General features: G+C 41.7%; 1 protein-coding gene across 1 annotated transcript; it reads right to left on the bottom strand.

The window, feature by feature from the left end:
- Positions 1-5,510: 5,510 nt before the first annotated feature.
- On the bottom strand, positions 5,511-23,190 carry LOC106561095 (cation channel sperm-associated protein 2). Its single transcript, XM_082956617.1, has 11 exons — positions 22,616-23,190; positions 21,898-22,128; positions 21,467-21,579; positions 19,309-19,566; positions 15,899-16,060; positions 10,156-10,280; positions 9,672-9,850; positions 9,263-9,362; positions 8,761-8,768; positions 6,373-6,531; positions 5,511-5,938 (listed from the first exon to the last, which is right to left on the bottom strand). Exons 1-11 carry the CDS (start codon positions 22,812-22,814, stop codon positions 5,907-5,909), a joined length of 1,566 nt encoding a protein of 521 aa, XP_082812743.1. The 5' UTR covers positions 22,815-23,190; the 3' UTR covers positions 5,511-5,906.
- Between the last annotated feature and the right edge of the window lie 259 nt (positions 23,191-23,449).

Here is a 23,449-nt window from a genome sequence, read left to right as displayed (position 1 = left end):
TGTACAAAGCTGAGTCCATCATAGCATTCAGTAGTCAAAATGCATTGCATTCATTCTCGCACCATGCAATCAATTATCAGTTCTAAACTCTTTTTTTCTTCTTCTCTGCGCACATATATGACATACAGTTGTTGGCCGGAGCACGTCTCCAGTGTTACCGGAGGAGGACTGCGTATTAATCCTGCTGTAGGATTTATTGCGGCCAGAAGGTCAAGTGAACCACGAAAATGTACGTGTCACTCAGAAAAAAAACAAATCATGGCTCTCGAGTCAGTGAAAATAGTTGTTCAAAAATAACGAATCGTTCGCAAAACTGCCCGTCACTACTGCTCACTTGAAAAAACACAACCGACGTCTGATCACCAGGAAAAGAAACTGTGAAAGGCTGGTCACCAGTGAAAACACAACAGAGGCTGGTCTGCCAGCATAACCAGCTAGACCATGCTGGTCTGCCAGTATAACCAGCTAGACCATGCTGGTCTGCCAGTATAACCACCTAGACCATGCTGGTCGGCCAGCATAACCACCTAGATCATGCTGGTCTGCCAGCATAACCACCTAGACCATGCTGGTCTGCCAGCGTAACCACCTAGACCATGCTGGTCTGCCAGCGTAACCACCTAGACCATGCTGCTCTGCCAGCGTAACCACCTAGACCATGCTGGTCTGCCAGCGTAACCACCTAGACCATGCTGGTCGGCCAGCATAACCACCTAGACCATGCTGGTCGGCCAGCATAACCACCTAGACCATGCTGGTCGGTCAACTGAACCAGCTAGACCATGCTGGTCGGTCAACTGAACCAGCTAGACCATGCTGGTCGGCCAACTGAACCAGCTAGACCATGCTGGTCGGCCAACTGAACCAGCTAGACCATGCTGGTCGGCCAACTGAACCAGCTAGACCATGCTGGTCGGTCAACTGAACCAGCTAGACCATGCTGGTCGGCCAACTGAACCAGCTAGACCATGCTGGTCGGTCAGCAGAACCAGCTAGACCATGCTGGTCGGCCAGCAGAACCAGCTAGACCATGCTGGTTGGCCAGCAGAACCAGCTAGACCATGCTGGTCGGCCAGCAGAACCAGCTAGACCATGCTGGCAATGCTGAAAAAATGAAACGGCTCCGCTAATACAGGACTAGTAAAGATGAGGCTAGCACTTGGGCTGTTATTGTGCATGTTAGTTCTCAATGTGAATGTGTTACTTTTCTGTTACATTTTTTTTCTATTTTGTTGTTTTCTTCCACTCACCTCCTCACCTCCCAGTCCCCCTTGCAGAGGTTTTCAAAGGTTTTGAATAGCCTTACTCTGGCATTGCCAAATAGGCTAGGCAGGGCAGCAACTAAATTTGTCAGTTGGAACATGTGCCGTTTGAACCACCAGGTCAAATGTGTTGTCATTGTGCAGGGCAAACTATTCAACATGCCAGTTGTATTAGCCAGTATTTATGCTCCTAATTGGGCCAATGACCAGTTTTTATGGGAGTTTTTTTTTCCACTCCTCCCTGATCTGAATGAACACTCACCGATTTATACTAGCGGGGGATTTGAACTGTGTCACATTAGATCGCCCTAAAGCGGTATCCGGGTCCCTTTCTAAATCAGCATGTTTTGTTCATGATTTTAACCAGGAATATTGTGCAACAGACCCTTGGAGATTTAAAAATCCTACATCTTAACAATATTCTTTCTTTTCCCCAGTCCATCAGACGTATTCCAGAATTGATAGTTTCCTTCTAGACAACAAGTTGCTTCCAATACTAAGGTCCACTGATTATGAGGGTATTGTCATCTCAGACCACAGCGCAGTGGTAATGGTATTGTGTTTTCCTGATAACGTTCTCCCACAACGCACTAGTGACTCAATCCACGTCTCTTCTCAGATGAAGAATTGGACACATACGTATATATCTGCCCAAAATGATTTTTACCTTGAGGTCAATCGGCTTTCAGAGACATTAATGTGCACCCTATGGGAAGCGCTGAAAGCGTACCTAAGTGGCCAGATCATATCATATAACGCCGGCATGAATAACAGGTCAGGGCATCTTACAGAACTTGCTAACCTTATAAACGACATTGATCAGAGGCACTCAACCATGCCATCTGCAGACCTCTATAAGGAGAGAATCACATTACAGATGGAATTTTATCAGAGGACCTCCACTTAAAATCCAGACAAAACCACTATGAGCATGAGGAACTGGCCAGTAAACTTCTTTGCCATCAACTGAGGCAATCATCAGCCTCTGACCTAATACCTGAAATCACAACCTCAGCAGGTGTGACCACCTCAGACCAAAAGTGCATCAATGGTCAATTCAAACATTTTGACGAGGACCTTCTAAACAGACACCCGTATTATGCGACATCTACGCAGAAATAAACTTAAGCAGGGGTCACTCCCCCCAACCATGTCACAGGCCATAATATCAGTCTGAAAAAGACCTGCTGAAATGTGGGGCCTACTGCCCTGTTAGTCTGCTTTGCTGTGACTATAAGATATACTTACTAAGGCTCTGGCTATCCGACTAGAAGCGGTTATGCCTGCAATAATACCCCGCCGACCAGACAGGCTTTAATCATTCAGTAACCTACGGCGCTTATTCAATATTATTTACTCACCAAATTATTCCCCCACTCCAGAAGCCCTAATCTCTCTGGATGGCATTTGACCGTATTGCATTTTAATACCTTTTTACTGCTCTTGAAAGATTTGTCCCTACTTTTGTCTCTTGGACAAAAGGCCCTGTATTCAGCTCCTCAAGCATATTGTATGTTCGTACTAACAGCACCCTCTCACTATATTTCTCCCTGCATAGAGGAAATTGTTAGGGCTCTCCTATTTGAGATAGTCATGGAACCCCTAAGCATCTCCCTAAAAGGCAGCGCGGGGACAACACGTATAGATCAAGGACAGGTCCACAAACTCTCTGTGTCTCAGACCCAATCACGTCTATCTCAATTCTTAAATCGTTCTCGATATAATCTCGTGTTTTGTCAATGTTTGAGGTTACAAAATCAATTTGACAAAAAGCATACTCTTTCCGATCAATAACGAAGCAATAGATATACGCTGAGTTTACACCAAACATTAGGAACACCTTCCTAATATTGAGTTGCAATGTGTCGGCACCCCCCCACCCTTTTGCCCTCAGAACTGCCTCAATTCGTTGGGGCATGGACACCTCAACGTGTCGAAAGCGTTTGTCGAAAAACAGTAGGTTTTAAGGGATGGTATAATAACCTTCCAGACAAGTAAATAATTTAACCTACTGAATCAGACGGGACTAAAATTACGGATGTGGTGATTTGTGCTCGTACACATAATTACATTACCTGAGCTCCCCCAGTAAAAGGTATCCCGTCTGAATAAGGCTAAAGTCACGGAAAGAGCAGGTGTTCTTGTTTTGTATACTCTGTGTATCTTTTGATTCATTTCCTTTCACGGTCGCCCCCATTACTTTCACCTATGTAGGGATCTATGTGACTCGGACATTCAAAGACCTGTTCAATTTTAATTTCAAGCCAGCCTTGGAGAAATCTAAGCAGGACCTCAGTCGCTGGTCGACACTCCTCATATCACATACACTGCAGTTGCGGTCAGTGCCGTTTCAGATGATGGAGGACACATTTTTTTTTCATGAGCATGGCCTTATTTTTATTACAGCGGATTGAAAGGCTCATTCATATTCCATTCACCCAGTTAAATGTAACATCGATAGGTTTAGGCTACTACATGATACTAACATTTTCCCTATACCCATCATGAGGTTGCTACAACCTAGCCTATGAATGAAGGTTTACAACGTAGGTGCACACAGGTCAAGAGACACATTTGATGTGACAGACAGTGACACATGGACAGACAGTGACATTCAATACCGCCTTGTGTCGGGGCATAGACTCCACAAGGTGTTGAAAGCGTTCCACAGGGATGCTGGCCCACGTGGACTCCAATGCTTCCCGCGGTTGTGTCAAGTTGGCTGGATGTCCTTTAGATGATGAACCAATCTTGATACACACGGGAAACTGTTGAGCTTGAAAAACCTAGAAGCATTGCAGTTTTTGACACACTTAAACCAGTGTGCCTGGTACCTACTACATACCCCGTTCAATTTTTTGTCTTGCACATTCACCCTCTGAGTGACATACATACACAATCCATGTCTCAAGGCTTAAACATCCTTCTTTAACCTGTCTTCTCCCCTTCACCTACACTGATTGAAGTGGAGTTAACAAATGACATCAATAAGGGATCATAGCTTTCACCTGGATTCACCTGGTCAGTCTGTGTCATGGAAAGAGCAGGTGTCCTTGATGTTTTGAACACTGAGTGTATATGTACTTTCATTTGGAATAAAACGATCCCATGGTTGCGTAAAGCATTTTTGGAAAGACATAAAGGAGGGGGGGGGGGGGGGTCTTGCTCTACCCAGTTTCCTCCATTACTACCGGCCTGTCAATATTCACAAGATAACCTTTTGGGTCTCTACGTTCTTAGAGGGGGAAGCACCAACTGGTGTGGCCACTTATGGAAAAGCACTCATGTCAAACATCATCCCGGTCTCTTTAGTCTGTGCCTCCCCTCCCATCTCTCCCACCCACCAGTTGGTCTGATCCTGGATCCCTAAATAAAGGGACACATTTCTATGCCATATGACATTATTCAGAATATTGCGTGTCCCAATCTTAGATAGACATGTGCGTCAATCAAGGTTACATTGGTACTATCCTATGCAATAGCTGGTGGACAATAGAACGTTTTTATAAAACAAGGCTACATTAAGTTCTCAGAGCAGAGGTTACTCTCAAAGTAGTGGAGAAATGGCTGCCAGACCATGTAAATCGTTCATGGGAGGAAGGGTTTGGAATCGAGATCTCCGAAATCACCTGGCATTCTGCAATTGACAGGATACACTCATCCTCTATCTGCATTAGACATGAGTTACTACAGTTATAAAGTATTTCATCGCCTACACGTTTGCAGGAGTAGACCTACCAGATTGTAAACAGAAATAGACCCAACCTGCTCTAGATGCCATCAGCCAACCACCACTCTGTATCACATGTACTGGTCATGCCCGACACTAGGTCCATTCTGGTGCTCTATCTTTGAGACTTTCTCATATATATGCAATAAAAAAATTGCCCCAACTCCCTTTTGTCCCTATTATTGGGGCGCCCCCGAAGACATTACTTTCTGCATTACCCAAGCAGAGGCCATAGCCTTCTCGTCCCTTCTGGCCCGCGCGATACCCCGCCATCGCATGCTCACTGAGTTAGGGATGTTATGGCACATCTCAAACTTGTGAAGGTAAAATATTCCACCCGTGGCTCCTCTCAAAAGTTTTCTAAGGTCTGGCAGCCATTTCTTAACTACTTTGAGATTAACCTCTGCGCTGAGAACTTAATGTAGCCTTCTTTTTAAAAAAACAACAATTGTTATTGTCCACCAGCTATTGCATAGGACAGTACCAATGTAACCTTGATGTGTCTAAGATGTCACATGTCAGTCTAAAATGGCAGGGAATAATCTTAAGGGGAACTGTGGTGGACACGGTGCATGACCTCCCAGGGGGCTCAGTGACACTGTGTAAGAGTACCCCCTATTACATATTGGGTGGAACTGTGAGACCATTCAAGTTGACTACTACTAGGAATAAATATATTTGACCTCATTGCCTTAGCCTGGCATCCAAACTGAGGTGAAGTAAAACAACGGTGAGCGCAGCATTCAGTATGGTTTAACCAGGCTATCGTTGGCTCTCTCTGCCCTCCACATCAGGGTAAACTAGATGACTAATTGAACATGGACACTGACAATACTGGGAAGAGAAAAAACATGTTTCATTTTCTTCAAAATATGGTGGCTCTTCTTCTTCTGAATAGATGTCGATGTGGGGTCCTATGAGTCGTGCAGGTTTAGCAAAGCCTGAACTGTGTCAGAGAAGACAGAGAGAGTAGGGAGAGTGACAGAGAGAAAACATTTTGTAGGTCTACTGTGTCTATTATGTACTTTATATGAGGTTCTAAAATGAGGCATACTTATTACATGATTAAGGCATCTAACAAAAACACAAGAAACCTATTCAGAAGGGAGCTGTTGTTACAATAGTTCAGACTCATTTCTACTAGTCTCGGCTATCAAGACTATTGCAAAGTGCATAGTCTCAAGTAGTTTCCTCTCCCTATCTCATCTCCTTCATCTGCACTCAGTGCCATCTCTAGCCTTTTGGGGGCCCTATGAGAGATTTGGTTGGGGGGCCCCCACCCCACGTGCAAAACCTTTTAGTCTCTTCGCCATCTAAATACAGTCCGGGAGGGGACGACTACGACTACTACTACTCCTCCTCCTCCGTGTGATTCCTTACCTGCTAAGTTCTGCAGCCTCTTCCTCTCGTCCAGGTTGTGCTGGAGCATCTCCAGCAGCTCAAAGTACCTGAAAAGGGAATCCCGGGGCCAGGTGACCTTCTCGTTCTCCTCCTGCTCCTGCATCACCTTCATGTTCTCCTCCACGTACGACTCCCAGTCTAACAGAGGGGGGTAATACGAGGAAACCAGTTCATTAGGGCATGAAACAGAAAAATGCTGTAAAACTGTTTGCAGCAGAAAACGAATCCAGGGATAACCTCTCTGTTTCAGTTTGTTTTAAGCTTGGTGCCTTTATGATGACCCAGACTACTCTTTTAGAGTGCATCGTAGTAATGAGATCTCAGTGTCCGGGGCATGTTGGTATGTTCACAAAAATTCTTAACAGAATTGATGTACTGTACCAAATATCATCACACACTCCAAATGTACTCTCTATGATTTATTGGGTATCACCAACATTTTGACACAAATTTGGTTCCTTGGAAGTTGTGGGAACGTGTGTTTTTGGTTTCAGATTGGTTTCCAGGAACGGAGCCCTAAGTTTCCTGACGGGTAAAACTGAACTTTTTTTTTTTTACGTTCTTAGAACAAAACCAAACATTTCAGACTGTTATGGGAATGTTTATTTTTTTGGTTGCAGGGAGATTCTGAAAACATTTCACTTGAGTTTCTGGGAGATTTTATTAACTCTCTGAGAACAGAAATTATAGTTTATTTGAAGGTAATTAAATAACATTCTGAGAACATTCTCTAAATGCTATGAAAGTTTTGTTTAGTTATTAGTGAAAGTTTGCTTACAATTACAGTAGGTGTGATCTTGCACACACTTAACAAGATGGAGGATTAGAGAGTTTTGTTGACGCTGAGAATGGAATGTAAATGTAAATAACATTCTTAGAGCGTTCTCTGAAAGTTTCTGTGGTTTTTATGGAAAGTTTTCTCCATGTTCTGAGAACAGAATTTAGCTTATTGATGGTAATGTTTTTGGTAACATTTAGAATTCCATTTTCTTTACAACATTCCCAGAATATTACCAAGAACGGACATAAAAGAGACATAAAATACATTCTCCGAAAGTTCTGAGAACATTGCTTAAGTTACACCGTTTTTGAGAATGTTCCCAGAATGTAGTCAAAATATAACATTAAATAGAACCACATGGGAACTTGTGCAGAATGTTCTGTACTGAAATTCCCACAAAAGATCGTTGTTTCTTAAAGTTCTCTGAACAATTTAAGGACATTACTTTAAATAGAACCATGAGGAAACCTGTAAGAAACGTTATGCTGAAGTACTGAAATTCCCACAGAAGACCATTGTTTCTTAACATTAAACAATTTGAGAACATTCCCAATGTCAAACCATTTAGAGAACATTCTTAGAATATTATAAAAATGTAATTAAATGTAACCATGTGTGAACTTTTAGGAAACGTTCTGTTAAAGTAATGAAATAAAGTTTTTTTGTCAAGTTCTGTCACGTCCTGACCATAGTAAAATGTTATTTTCTATGGTAGAGTAGGTCAGGGCGTGACAGGGGGTGTTTTGTATTTTTTTCCTATGTTTTCTATATCTATGTTTAGTTCTAGTTTTCTATTTCTATGTTGTTTTTTTGGGGTTGATCTCCAATTGGAGGCAGCTGGTCCTCGTTGTCTCTAATTGGAGATCATATTTAAGTAGGGGTTTTTCTTCCTGGGTTATTATATTTTGAGTAGTGTTTGTTTCTCTCTGTGTCACGGTTTGTTGTTTTGTCAATTCAGTTATTTATGTTTTGCAAAGTTTCACGGATTAAATAAATGTGGAACTACAACCACGCTGCACTTTGGTCCCCTCGCTACGACAGTCGTGACAAGTTCCTTAAATGTGCTAAGAATGTTCCAAAGCAAAGCAACTATCCTGTACCATTCATAAAAAGCTGTGGGAAGGTTGTATGCAAAATAACCATAGGACAACCTCTAACCTCTCAGCTCTAAGAAACATAGGGTTCTTGGAATGTTCTTTGTTCTGTGACAAAATAAATTGCTATTTTGTCTCATTCTAAGATCGCAAAGAAATGGTCTCTATTCAAAGTATGATGAGTATATTATGGTGTCCCAATGGTGGTTAGGTTTGAAAAGAACCCACCTTTTTCTGGAATATTACATCTTGTAAACTTTAGTAGATCCTCAGTGGAAAATGACTCTTCATCACCCTCTGCCACTTTGCTCAGCCTAAATGTATATTTGAATATATTAGACCTAACTTGAACTTTTTTCAATTGTGAATTTAAATTAAATGAATTCAATTGTGTCGACATCAAATTGTTTTATACATTTTACGATATGACAGGGACGAGAACGTACATGAAACGTTAAAAGAAACTGTCTTACCTGGCAAATTTCAAATTACTTATCCTCCTACAAAAAGAAAAGCAAAAACATAAATTTTTCAAGATATTTGTCAAAAGACATGACATGAACATATTTTATCTAAACAAAGGTACAGTGAGGGAAAAAAGTATTTGATCCCCTGCTGATTTTGTACGTTTGCCCACTGACAAAGAAATGATCAGTCTATAATTTTAATGGTAGGTTTATTTGAACAGTGAGAGACAGAATAACAACAAAAAAATCCAGAAAAACGCATGTCAAAAATGTTAAATAAATCGATTTGCATAGACTGATCATTTCTTTGTCAGTGGGCAAACGTACAAAATCAGCAGGGGATCAAATACCTTTTTCCCTCACTGTAATATACAGGTTAGTTTCTCACATATTGGCCCAGAAAGTAATGGTGAACATCAAAGACATTCTATCTTGAAAAAGATAATACTTTCATTTCTTTACTGTAATGCTACGTCTTATTCGCCAATCACACCGGTTTGTAGAATCCAATAGAACATCACCCTCACCTGTTTATGATCTCAGCTTTAAAGAGATCAGCTTTGGCCTGGATCTCAATCTGCTGTACCTCTTTAGAGAGGTCACTCCGGATGGCCTGGAAGTTATTCACTGGATGGACAAAAAGGAAACAGACAATTAGTTAAAAAATATCTGAGCATTATCACATTAGCATACCACTTAGACTGCATGCTCAGTAGTATTTATGCAAGTAGTATGGACATTGGAACAGTATGATATAAAACCGTTTTATATCAAACTGGCCCACAAAGTTAGAGAACGTTTTTAATTTCCATTTTAATGTGAAATATCTAGATAAAAGATAAAGACCCACAAACAGTCAAGTCTGAGAATATAAAAAAAGAAAATGAAATAGCTAAATGGATGCTCTTTATCAAAGCATTACGGGGAAGTACCTACCCATAATACCCACAAAGATATTGCGGAATACGAAGGAGCCTATGAGGAGCCAGAGGATGATGTATAGGCCACATATGGCTTTGTCCAGTTCTGGAACTTTGCGGGTGTCGGCGAGCAGAGCGTACCAGTGATCCATGGTGAAGAGGATGAAGAGGGTGATGAAGGAGTTGTAGATATCTCTGGGAGATGATGAAAGTTCATGAAAATGTGTCAAAAATCTTCAAAGATGTAACATGGCTGTAGGTTTTGTTCCTTAACAGAAATGGATTCTGACTGGTTGGACTCTAACCTTATCTGTAATGTAATATCAAGTGTTTGCATTCTACTCTTGAAGGCCTGAGATTTAGGAAAATGTAATGTTTCTCAATGACCACTGTTCACATTAATATCATATTATCTTATCATAACTGAGAATGAGAGAAATACTACTGTTAAATACTTCCAAAGAAATCAAGCTTTCATAGTAAGAGCAAATGTCACACACTTAAAGTTCATATTGTAGACCAGGCCCTCGACGTTGGAGCGAGTGTAACTCTCGAACAGGATGACTCCAACCACAGCGAAGATATAAGCAAACACCAGCAGCAGTAAGAAGATGAAGGTCATAGCCTGTAAACACACAGAGATATTTTGTCGTCCTTCTGTAGAATAGTATAGAATAGAGGCACTTCATAACAGTGGGACCATTTCTATGTTCCATCTGGTCACAAAAGGACCACACATGTATACAGGTAGGACTAATCAAATCATATGTATTACATTCGACTGGTATAGACTTTACAGTGAAATGCTTGCTTACGAACCTTTAAAAATAATAATACAAAATAAAATAGTAACTAACACAAGGAATCAAATAAAATACACAAGAATGGAGCTACGTACAGGAAGTACCAGCACCAGATCAATGTGGAGCTATATACAGGAAGTACCAGCACCGGATCAATGTGGAGCTATATACAGAGAGTACCAGCACCAGATCAATGTGGAGCTATATACAGGAAGTACCAGTACCAGATCAATGTGGAGCTATATACAGGAAGTACCAGTACCAGATCAATGTGGAGCTATATACAGGAAGTACCAGTACCAGATCAATGTGGAGCTATATACAGGAAGTACCAGTACCGGATCAATGTGGAGCTATATACAGGAAGTACCAGTACCAGATCAATGTGGAGCTATATACAGGAAGTACCAGCACCGGATCAATGTGGAGCTATATACAGAGAGTACCAGCACCAGATCAATGTGGAGCTATATACAGGAAGTACCAGTACCAGATCAATGTGGAGCTATATATAGGGAGTACCAGTACCAGATCAATGTGGATCTATATACAGGAAGTACCAGTACCAGATCAATGTGGAGCTATATACAGGAAGTACCAGTACCAGATCAATGTGGAGCTATATACAGGAAGTACCAGTACCAGATCAATGTGGAGCTATATACAGGAAGTACCAGATCAATGTGGAGCTATATACAGGAAGTACCAGCACCAGATCAATGTGGAGCTATATACAGGAAGTACCAGCACCGGATCAATGTGGAGCTATATACAGAGAGTACCAGCACCAAATCAATGTGGAGCTATATACAGGAAGTACCAGTACCAAATCAATGTGGAGCTATATACAGGGAGTACCAGTACCAGATCAATGTGGATCTATATACAGGGAGTACCAGTACCAGATCAATTTGGAGCTATATACAGGGAGTTCCAGTACCAGATCAATGTGGAGCTATATACAGGAAGTACCAGTACCAGATCAATGTGGAGCTATATACAGGGAGTACCAGTACCAGATCAATGTGGAGCTATATACAGGGAGTACCAGTACCAGATCAATGTGGAGCTATATACAGGGAGTTCCAGTACCAGATCTATGTGGAGCTATATACAGGGAGTACCAGTACCAGATCAATGTGGAGCTATATACAGGGAGTACCAGTACCAGATCAATGTGAAGAGGTATGATGTATTTCAGGTAAATACACTACATGACCAAAAGTATGTGGATACTTGCTCGTCAAACATCTCATTCCAAAATCATGGGCATTAATATGGAGTTAATCCCCCCTTTTCTGCTATAACAGCCTCCACTCTTCTGGGATGCTTTCCACTAGATGTTGGAACATTGCTGCGGGGACTTGCTTCCATTCAGCCACAAGAGCATTACTTAGGTCGGGCACTGATGTTGGCCGATTAGGCCTGGCTCGCAGTCGGTGTTCTAATTCATCCCAAAGGTGTTCGATGGGGTTGAAGTCAGGGCTCTGTGCAGGCCAGTCAAGTTCTTCCCCACCGATCTCGACAAACCATTTCTGTATGGTCCTCGCTTTGTATACAGGGCATTGTCATGCTGAAACAGGAAAGGGCCTTCCCCAAACTGTTGCCACAAAGTTGGGAGTACAGAATTGTCTAGAACGTCATTGTATACTGTAGTGTTTAAGATTCCCTTCAGTGGAACTAAGGGACCTAGCCCAAACCATGAAAAACAGCCCCAGACCATTATTCCACCTCCACCAAACTGTACAGTTGGCACTATGCATTGGGGCAGGTAGCGTTCTCCTGGAATCTGCCAAACACGGATTTGTCCGTCTGACTGCCAGATGGTGAAGCGTGATTCATCACTCCACAGAATGCATTTTCACTGCTCCAGAGTCCAATGGCGGCAAGCTTTATATCACTCCAGCCGACGTTTGGCATTGAGCATGGTGATCTTAGGCTAGTGCGGCTACTCGGCCATGGAAACCCATTTCATGAAGCTCCCGACGAACAGTTCTTGTGCTGACATTGCTTCCAGAAGCTTCCAGAAGCAGTTTGGACCTTGGTAGTGAGTGCTGCAACTGAGGACAGACAAGTTTTACGCGTTACGTGTTTCAGCATTCGGGGTTCTGTTCTGTGGCCTACCACTTTGCTTCTGAGCCGTTGTTGCTCCTAGACATTTCCACTTCACAATAACAGCACTTACAGTTGACCGGGACAGCTCTAGCAGGGAAGAAATTTGATGAACTGACTTGTTGGAAAGGTGGCATCCTATGATGGTGCCACGTTTAAAGTCATTGAGCTTTTCAGTGAGGCCATTCTACTGCCAATGATTGTCTATGGAAATTGCATGGTTGTGTGCTCGATTTTATACTCCTGTTAGCAACGGGTGTGACTGAAATAGCCAAATTCACAAATTTCAAGGGGTGTCCACATTTTGTATATATAGTGTATGTACATAAAGGCAGGGTAACGCGACTAGGCATCCAGATAGATAATCATATGAGTAAAATAAAGAGTCTGTGAGTATGCATGTGTGTTTGTGTTGTGTCGGTATCCGTGTGTAGTGTATGTGAATGTGTGGGAGTGACCATGTAGTGTGTGCTCCCTCTCCGGCCTCTAGGTCACCAGGCTGCTCGTTATGGCGCACACTTGTTACCATCGTTACGCGCACCTGCGCGTCATCAGACTCACCTGGACTCCATCACTTCCCTGATTACCTTCCCTATATATGTCACTACATTTGGTTCCTTCCCCAGGCGTTATAGTTTCTGTTCCAGTGTCATGTCGGTATGTTGTTTGTGTTTCTTGTTTTGTATTTAGTTGCGTTTATTTATTGAAACACTCACTTCATGAACTTGCTTCCCGACTCTCAACGCACTTGTTATAGAGTGTGTATATGGTATGTACAGTGCATCCGGAAACTATTCAACCCCCTTGACTTTTTCCACATTTTGTTATGTTACAGCTTTATTCTAATTTTAAAATAATTTTATTGCTCATCAATCTACACACAATACCCCATAATGACAAAGAAAAAATAGGTTTTTAGAATTTTTTTGCAAATTTATTACAAATAAAAACAGATACCTTATTTAAATAAGTATTCAGACCCTTTGCTATGAGACTCAATTTAGCTCAGGTGCATCCTGTTTCCATTGATCATCCTTGAGATGTTTCTACAACTTGATTGGAGTCCACCTGTCATCAATTAATTTGGAAAGGCACACACCTGTCAGTAAAAGGCACATGACAGCCCACTTGGAGTTTTCCAAAAGGCACTTGAAAAACTTTCAGACCATGAGAAACAAGATTCTCTGGTCTAATGAAACCAAGATTGAACTCTTTGGCCTGAATTCCAAGCCTCACGTCTGGAGGAAACCTGGCACCATCCCTACGTTGGGATGTTTTTTAGTGGCAGGGACTGGGAGACTAGTCAGGATCGAGGGAAAGTTAAATGGAGGAAATTTCAGAGATATCCTTGATGAAAACCTGCTCCAGAGCACTCAAGACCTCAGACTGGGGCGAAGGTTCACCTTCCAACAGGACAACAACCGTAAGCACACAGCCAAGACAATGCAGGAGTGGCTTTAGGGACAATTCTCTGAAAGTCCTTGAGTGTCCCAGCCAGAGCCCGGACTTGAACCAGATCGAACATCCCTGAAAATAACTGAGCAGTCCAACCTGACAGAACTTGAGAGGATCTGCAGAGAAGAGTGGGAGAAACTCCCCAAATACAGTGCCACGCTTGTAGCGTCATACCCAAGAAGATTGTAATCGCTGCCAAAAGGTGCTTCAACAAAGTACTGAATAAAGGGTCTGAATACTTATGTAAATGTGATATTTCAGTAAGACATATATTGCAGCTTTTAAAGTCTCTATAATAGGAGACTCTGGAACGAAGCTCATCCATCTTATTCTCGAGTGACTAGACATTTGCCAATAGAACAGACCGGAAAGCCTTTCAGTTTTTCTCTTCGCCTCAATTTCACCAGGACTCCACCTCGTCTCCCACGTTTTGGTAGCCCATGGAACAAAGAAATATGGTCCAGTATGAGCAGTGGAACAGCTGAGTCTGAGTTGAAGTCGTATTTGAAGTTGAAATCGAGGTTAGTAACTGTCAATCTGATATCCAGAAGTGCTTGGCAGTCATATGTGATAATAGAAGTTGACCATGTTACCATGTTACCTGCCTGGGGCCTCATTTATCAACCCTGTGTAAATGTCTCACTAAAATCTGGCGTACATAGAGATTCTAGGATTTAAGTGCACAACAAATTATTGGGATTCATCAAACTGTCACACACAACATATATGCATGTTTTCATTGATAAATCAGACACATACCCGCCTGAAAAACGTCATCCATTCACCTTTTATGTTGACAAAAACGCTCTCATTTGCTGTATAATTTGGACATGTTGGAACTGGGCCATGAGCAGAGTGTTTAAATCCTTTGCAGTGACTTTTTCAAACTAAAAATGCATGCCATCTATAGCAAGTGCCAAATACTGGCTGCGCATTCTGGAGGGTTGATTGCCATTTTGAACAATTTAAAAATAAATGATACAGTCTTGGTATAATCTCCAGCCTTGGGATAAACTCTGAGATTACAGGCCATGATGTCACTCTCTTATCACACAATTATTTTAAGTAGGCTACTAATTACTTTCAAGCATGCTTGGCTATTGAGCGATGGATAAATGTTAGCCTAATTTGTTGTGTAGCGGAAATAAGCAAGTCATGTCAGAAAGGAGAGATGCCCTGCAATATGATTATGATTTAGGCCTATATAATACAAGTAAAAGAAACATATTAGGCTAATTGCTGCAATGCGATCTACTTACAGCAAATGCATGTTTTATCATTAGGCTTACCTTTTAATGTTTTTATTAGTCTACTATTTCTATATTTCCCATGCATCAAACACTTCCATTTCCCAAAAAATAACTATATTTGCTTGCAATACAACTGATCAACCATTAGATGTTGAGTGTATGCATGAGCTGAACGTGGAGATTTTTTTACCTTTATTTAACTAGGCAAGTCAGTTAAGAACAAGTTCTTATTTTCAATGACGGCCTAGAAACAGTGGGTTAACTGCCTTGTTCAGAACGACAGATTTGTACTTTTTCAGCTCAGGGATTTGAACTATGCAACCTTTCGGTTACTAGCCCAACGCTCTAACCACTAGGCTACCCTAATACTTACACTTTCCTGTCAAGTTGAAATTGATAAATGCCAACCTTTGCGTGAAAACTGACAAGCAAGGTTGAGTCCTTTTCGTACACACGTACCTTTGAAAAATTTGTCACTCATGTTTGTCCGACTCCCAAAGTCTGTATCACTCAGTCTCTAACTGCACAATAAATGCTGACACCAATACAGAGGGAGTGTAAAACTGTTGGATCCATAGACATAGAATTACAGTATAATTATTATTCTATGGTTGGTTCCCTACCTTGAAAGCTTTGGAGATGGCCAACACGATAAGGCGGATCTGCCTGAATTTAGAGATAATTTTCAGGGAGCGGAGGATACGGAACTTCTTTAGGAGTGCCACAATCTCCAAGTCGTCAGTGTCCACCCCTTTGAAGACCTTCACGATCTCTGGTATAACAGACTGGGGGAGGAGAGAGAGGTAACCTGAGTACTGTAACTGGGATTTGGACTTGTATGTACAGTGCCTTCAGAAAGTATTCACATCCATTCACGGATTCCATTTGTTGTGTTACAGCCTGAATTCAAAATTGATGAAATATCTATTTTTTTCTCACCCATCTACACAAAATATCCCATCATGACAAAGTGAAAACATGTTTTTAGAAATTGCTGCACATTTATCTACAATGAAATACAGAAATATCTCATTTTTATAAGTATCCACACCCCTGAGTTAATACATAGAATCACCTTTGGCAGAAATTAGTCTTTCTGGGTAAGTCTCTAAGAGCTTTGCGTGCCTGGATTGTACAATATAAAATTATATAAGCTAAGTCAAGTTGGTTGTTGATCATTGCTAGACAGCCATTTTCAAGTCTTTCCATAGATTTTCAAGATGATTTTAAGTCAAAACTGTAACTTGGCCACGCAGGAACTTTCACTGCAACTCCAGTGTAGATTTGGCCTTGTGTTTTACGTTATTGTCCCGCTGAATTGTCCTGGTGAAAGATGAATTAATCTCCCAGTGTCTGGTGGAAAGCAGACTGAACCAGGTGTTCCTCTAGGATTTTGCCTGTGCTTAGCTCCATTCAGCCTTATTTTATATTCTGAAAAACTCCCCATTCCTTAACTATTACACGCGTACCCATAACATGATGCAGCCACCACTGTGCTTGAAAATATGGAGAGTGGTACTCAGTAATGTGTTGTATTGGATTTGCCCCAAACATAATGCTTTGTATTCAGGACAAAAAGTTAATTGCTTTGACACAATTTTTGCAGTATTACTTTAGTGCCTTGTTGCAAACAGGATATTTCTGAATATTTGTATTCTGTACAGACTTCCTTCTTTTCACTCTGTCAATTAGGTTAGTATTGTGGATTAACTACAATGTTGTTGATCCATCCTCAGCTTTCTCCTATCACAGCCATTAAACTCAGTTACTGTTTTAAAGTCACCATTGGTGTCATGGTGAAATCCCAGAGCGGTTTCCTTCCTCTCTGGCAACTGAGTTAGGAAGGATGCCTGTATCTTTGTACTTACTGGGTGTATTGATAAACCATAACTTCAACATGCTCAAAACGATATGCAACGTCTGCTTTCTTTATTTTTACCAATAGACCCCCTTCTTTGCGAAGCATTGGAAAACCTTCCTGATCTTTGATTCGTCATTGGAAAACCTCCCTGATGTTTGTGGCTGAATCTGGGTTTAGAATTCACTGCTCGACTGAGGGACCTTACAGATAATTATATGTGTGGGGTAAGGAAATGAGGTGTTCATTCCAACATCATGTTAAACACTGTTACACACAGTGAGTCCATGCAACTTAGTATGGTTTCTAACTCCTCTAGCTCCACAATGAGAGAGGGTGCAGGCCAGGCAGCAGGGAGGGTGCAGGTCAGGCAGCAGGGTGGAGTGTAGAGACGCAGACTCTCTCGACCTTTAAGTCTTTATTGGAAACTCATCTCTTCAGTAGGTCCTATGATTGAGTGTAGCCTGGCCCAGGGGTGTGAAGGTGAACGGAAAGGCACTGGAGCGAAGAACCACCCTTGCTGTCTCTGCCTGGCCGGTTCCCCTCTCTCCACTGGGATTCTCTGCCTCTAACCCTATTACGGGGGCTGAGTCACTTGCTTACTGGTGCAATTCCATGCCGTCCCTAGGAGGGGGGCGTCACTTGAGTGGGTTGAGTCTCTGATGTGATCTTCCTGTCCGGGTTGGTGCCCCCCTCGGGTTTGTGCCGTGGGGGAGATCTTCGTGGGCTATACTCGGCCTTGTCTCAGGGTAGTAAGTTGGTGGTTGAAGTTCCCTCTAGTGGTGTGGGGGCTGTGGTTTGGCAAAGTGGGTGGGGTTATATCCTACCTGGTTGGCCCTGTCCGGGGGGTGTAGTCGGACGGGGCCACGGGGTCTCCTGACCCCTCCTGTCTCAGCCTCCAGTAATTATGCTGCAATAGGTTGTGTCGGGGGGCTAGGGTCAGTCTGTTATATCTGGAGTATTTCTCCTGTCTTATCCGGTGTCCTGTGTGAATTTAAGTAGGCTCCCTCTAATTCTCTCTCTCTTTCTCTTCTCTCGGAGGACCTGAGCCCTAGGACCATGCCTCAGGACTACCTGGCCTGATGACTCCTTGCTGTCCCCAGTCCACCTGGTCGTGCTGCTGCCTCAGTCTCAACTGTTCTGCCTGCGGCTATGGAACCCTGACCTGTTCACCGAACGTGCTACCTTGTTCCGGACCTGCTGTTTTCGACTCTCTCTGCCGCACCTACTGTCTCTAACTCTAAATGATCGGCTATGAAAAGCCAATTGACATTTACTCCTGAGATGCTGACCTGTTGCACCCTCTACAACCACTGTGATTATTATTATTTGACCCTGCTGGTCATCTATGAACGTTTGAACATCTTGGTCATGTACTGTTATCTCCACCCGGCACAGCCAGAATAGGACTGGTGTAATGATTTTCTTAGAGAAGTGGAGGAGTCAAGTGCAGGACACAGGGATAAAGGTAAACAAACGTGTTTACTAAAATATTCAATCAATCTTCTCATCAAAATACATAGTTTGGAGAAACACCTCCAACTACACAAAACAGACAAACAATCACCGACAAGACAAACAGGAAATGCAGAGGTTTAAATAATGAACATAATTAGGGAAAATCAAAACAGGTGTACACAATAAAGACAAAACCAAACGAACTGTGAAACATGGATCGGTGGCAACTAGTAAGCCGGTGACGTCGACCGCCGAACGCCGCCCGAACAAGGAGAGGGGTCGACTTCGGCGGGAGTCGTGACAACTGGCCACCCCTCAGAGCATGGTTCCTCTCTAGGTTTCTTCCTAGGTTCCTGCCTTTCTAGGGAGTTTTTTCTAGCCACCGTGCTTCTACATCTGCATTGCTTGCTGTTTGGGGTTTTAGGCTGCATTGGTAAAAATGTCTACAAACATAATTCCACTTTGACATGATGGGGTATTGTGTGTGTAGGCACAAAATCTCAATTTAATCTATTTTAAATTCTGGCTGTAACACAACAAAATGTGGAAAATGTCAAGGGGTTTGAATACTTTCTGAAGGCACTGTATGTATAATACATAATGAATAGGCCTATATATAGGTTTGTATTTATTTATGTGCATCTATCTACATTGCATCTACAGTACATTCACATGGAGATAACTCATTATTCAATTCTTTGCTGGTTTGACTCTTACCAGCATGGTAACAGCAAAATCAAAGATATTCCAGGTGCTTTTCCAGAAGTTCCAGAAGTTGTCCAACCACTTCAATACGATCTCCAGGAAGAAGATGGCCAGGATGCTCCAGTCCAACATTTCCAGAACCAATTTCACAATCTCCAGATTGGGGTCCATGTTGTCAAACACCTCTTGGGCAGAAAGAATAGTCAGGTTGCCAGGTCTGCTTCTTGTCCAGCCAACAACAATCAATGAGTTGGCTAAAGCAAAGATAAATCATCTGCAAACCTTAGAATACATTTTGAAGTGAAGAAAGATCTAAGCTGAGTGTTGATAAAAAAAAAAATAATAATTGCCAGGAAAAATAGTTTTGAGATTGGGTGATAGTTATTAATGTCGGAAGGGTTACCACCTTTGAGATGGTGCGCATGGGCAGCCTTCCAAACCCTAGGAACAGCACCCAAGATAAAATATTTCAATGATTCCGCAATCAGGGTAGAAGAAAGATGCAGCAAGAAAGGATTAAGCAAATCAGCCCCAGTGGATTAAAAAAAATTAAAAAATGTACACATCATGCACATCTCAGTAGAAAATTGTTGAAATTAAAACAAAGATTCACTAGAAGTTGACTGATCTCTCATTGCGCCTACTGGAGGTTGGGAGAGGGAAGAGCAGTCAACTAACTGACCAAGGGTCAGTTAAACCACCATTTATTTCAAATAAAAAGCCTGCCGAGATAAAAGGCTGAGTAAAAGCATCACTTATCTCATTTTTCTCAGTAATGACGCCAGTCTGACGCGATTTGCTTAGGCAGGGAAGGAGAGGAATTTCCACGTTTCAGCGCATTAACTGTTTTCCCAAAATTGTACGGCTCACCAGCAGAGTCTGAGATAGAACTTAGAAAGTAGCTTGATTTAGCTTTCTTAATTAAGGAAGTGTATCTATTTTTCAATTGCCTGAAATGCTGGCAATCAGCTACCGAGTCAGTTTGTCTGCCAGAGACACAGTATAAAAATTGATGAAAAAAGTTATAGAGCCAGTTTAGGGTCAGGCATGTAGCCGATAGAGGAAAGCTCAGAGCAAAACATACAGTAGTAACTTGAAGAGATACTTGGGGAGTTAAGTTTTTTAAATTCATCTTCATAATTATATGAAGATCAAAGTGTTTTGTTTCGTATCTCTAATACGTGCAATGATCACTGATGTCATTAGCAAATCGTCACTTATTAAGAACTTGTGGGAGCTATTTGTCAAAATTAGGTTAATCAGCGAGGACTTTGCTGGGTTTCTTACATGAATCAGTGTAGGTTTGGAGATTAGTTGAGTCAGGTTATAGTCCAGACAAATATTCTTCAAATGATCAGAGGCCATGTTAAGCCAATCCAGGTTCAAATCTTCTAACATAACTAATTCAGATTACATAAAATGTTATAAATACTCAGAAATAGTACCAACAGCATCCGCCAATGCAGCAGGACGGCAGTAAATCCCTGCTACAAACAAGTTAGTATTTTGGCATAAAGCCACATCTATAACCAAACACTCACACTTTTTGTGGATAGTGACACTTAGAGAACATGCATTGATTTCACATGTGTAGCCACCCCTCAGTCTTTTTTTCAGGATATCACACCTGAAGATGTTGTAATCCCCAATTCCAATGTCCGTATTCATAATCAGACCACTGAGCCAGGTCTTTGTGAGGAACAGAATATCAGGGTAGGTGTCATGCACCCAGAAATCAAGAAGGTCCATCTTTGACATGACGTTCATATGCAACAGCCCAAGCCCTCTAATTGATTTGAAAACCGAGGGGGTATCCATTTGTGGAATTCACATAGGAACTAATTGCACTGGTCGAGCTAACCGCTATCTGCTGACAGAGTTATCGCTGGGATGACAGTGGTATTCAGGGGAGTTAGAGGAACATAAATTAGGTTACTTACATTGACCACACAACCATTTCTACGGGAAATAACATGCTTTCCATGTCCTCTGTTGCTAACTATGACAGGGGGGACTGGAGCACTAACAGACCCGGACCGTACACTTTGAAATATAGTAGGCATTCAATCTACGTAGTGAAACATCTTATGTCATTGAAAATTCCAGTCAATGCTCATAGACCCGGCTGTGGAAATATGGGGATAAAATGCATTACAAATGAGAATGATTATTTGATATTGAATTGATATGATGAGAGACTTAGATTTTTTTTACCTGCTTGTATCTCCAATACAATGGTGTTCAGAATGATGAGGATGACAATGATATTCATAAATATTTTACCTTGAGAATTCTGTCAAGTAAACAGCACACTTGAAAGGAATATGTGCAAAGCTATTTCCTGAGACAACAGTTGTTCACTTTAATGTTCCTATGAATAATCATGAAAAACATTGAAAACCTCTTGAGCCCAAATAACAACAAAAAAGACATACATGAGTCTTAAGTACATCACTGTAGTAGAAACCACCCCCCCAAAGTGTTATATATATATATATATATATATATATATATATGTAGAGTTTGTTTAGGGTTTGTTTTGAAATGGCTTGCATCTATAGGGTTAATCACTTTACGTCACTGCAGTTCCATTACATTTACAGGTACAACTAAAACCCAAGGCTTTGGTTTTCCATTCAGGACTGGGTGTAAGGATACTCTCTAGAATCCAGTGGGCAAACATGTTCAAGGGCGGATAGTTGGCATGGAGGTTCTCCAGTCGTCCCTGGCGACGGCGGTCCATGGTGATGGTGCTGTCCCTCTGGGGGGAGATCTCGAAGCGCACCAGCTGGTGTGTGTCCTTCCCCATCAGACTGGTGTAGTTCTCCTCGTCTGTCAAATACACACACAAATACACACACACACACACACACACACACACACACACACACACACACACACACACACACACACACACACACACACACACACACACACACACACAGACACACACAGACAGACAGACAGACAGACAGACAGACAGACAGACAGACAGACAGACAGACAGACAGACAGACAGACAGACAGACAGACAGACAGACAGACAGACAGACAGACAGACAGACAGACAGACAGACAGACAGAGACACGAGATAAGCATCCTTGTTATTTAGCAATGCCTTCTTAAAAACAATACACACAATACAATCACAGTTTTCCTGTATTGTAAAGTGTAGGCCAAGCAGGACCAAAGTGTGTAATCATCTGAAGTAAACATACTTCTACAAATCTCTTCACAGACAAACACCTCTAATCTCAAAACAACTGAGGCCGATTTCATTCAGACCAAATAGGAAGCTTTGTCATTACTGTGGGCTACCTAAAACATCATTGGTGCAGTATTTGGGGCTTCCTCTCTGCTCCTCCTGTAACTGGTCCAGCAGATAGAAGCTCTGGATGAGTTTGGACCTGACCACCTCTGCTCTGGGAAGGAACTTCTCAGTGGTTGACTTGCCCCTTTCATTATGGCTGTTGTAGGAGGGAAGATCCATGGAGGGGGGCTCCTGGAAAATGACCATGCAAATTACGGCAATTGTTGTCAGTGATTAGACCCTGAATTTGCAGTAAAGTTTTTAAAGAATGCCATTAATATGACAATTTGGATAGCCATAAATTCACAACATGAAACAGTCTTGTTAAATTATTACTTACCTGTGTCCCCATTTGTCTATGAATATCGTTCAGCTAAGCAAAACGAAAGCAGTTTGACATGATTTCACCTAAGCAGTTTGACATGACTGAAATGTTCCCTTCAACAGAACACAAATTTGTCATAAATCGAAATGGTATTTTACTATGTGTGACGTCACAACAGTATAATCGTTCTAGAGCGTAATCTCTCACCTGTTATTACATCGTTCATCAAAACGTGTTTGATGTTGTCTGTACTTCATAAATCAATCAACTCTATCCGGCTCTTAGTGATTAATACATGTAAAAGTACTGTATCATCTGACACAGAACATTTTTGTTTGGAAAGAAAAACCCAATTTACCAATAGTAATGAATAAGCAATGAACATTATAACACATACTATTTTAATATCTGTGATTTTATATTTTTCCCACAACAAATAACGTTTGTTGTGCTGTGTATTTAGATGAATTGAACTCTTGTGATCAATATCATCAGTATCATTTTTTTGCGATTTAAG

This window comes from Salmo salar, chromosome 10, assembly GCF_965601325.2.
Source record: "Salmo salar chromosome 10, fSalSal1, whole genome shotgun sequence".
Taxonomy (NCBI): domain Eukaryota; kingdom Metazoa; phylum Chordata; class Actinopteri; order Salmoniformes; family Salmonidae; genus Salmo; species Salmo salar.
The sequence above is the reverse complement of the archived record's forward strand: the minus strand, read 5'-3'. Positions and strand labels throughout refer to the sequence as shown.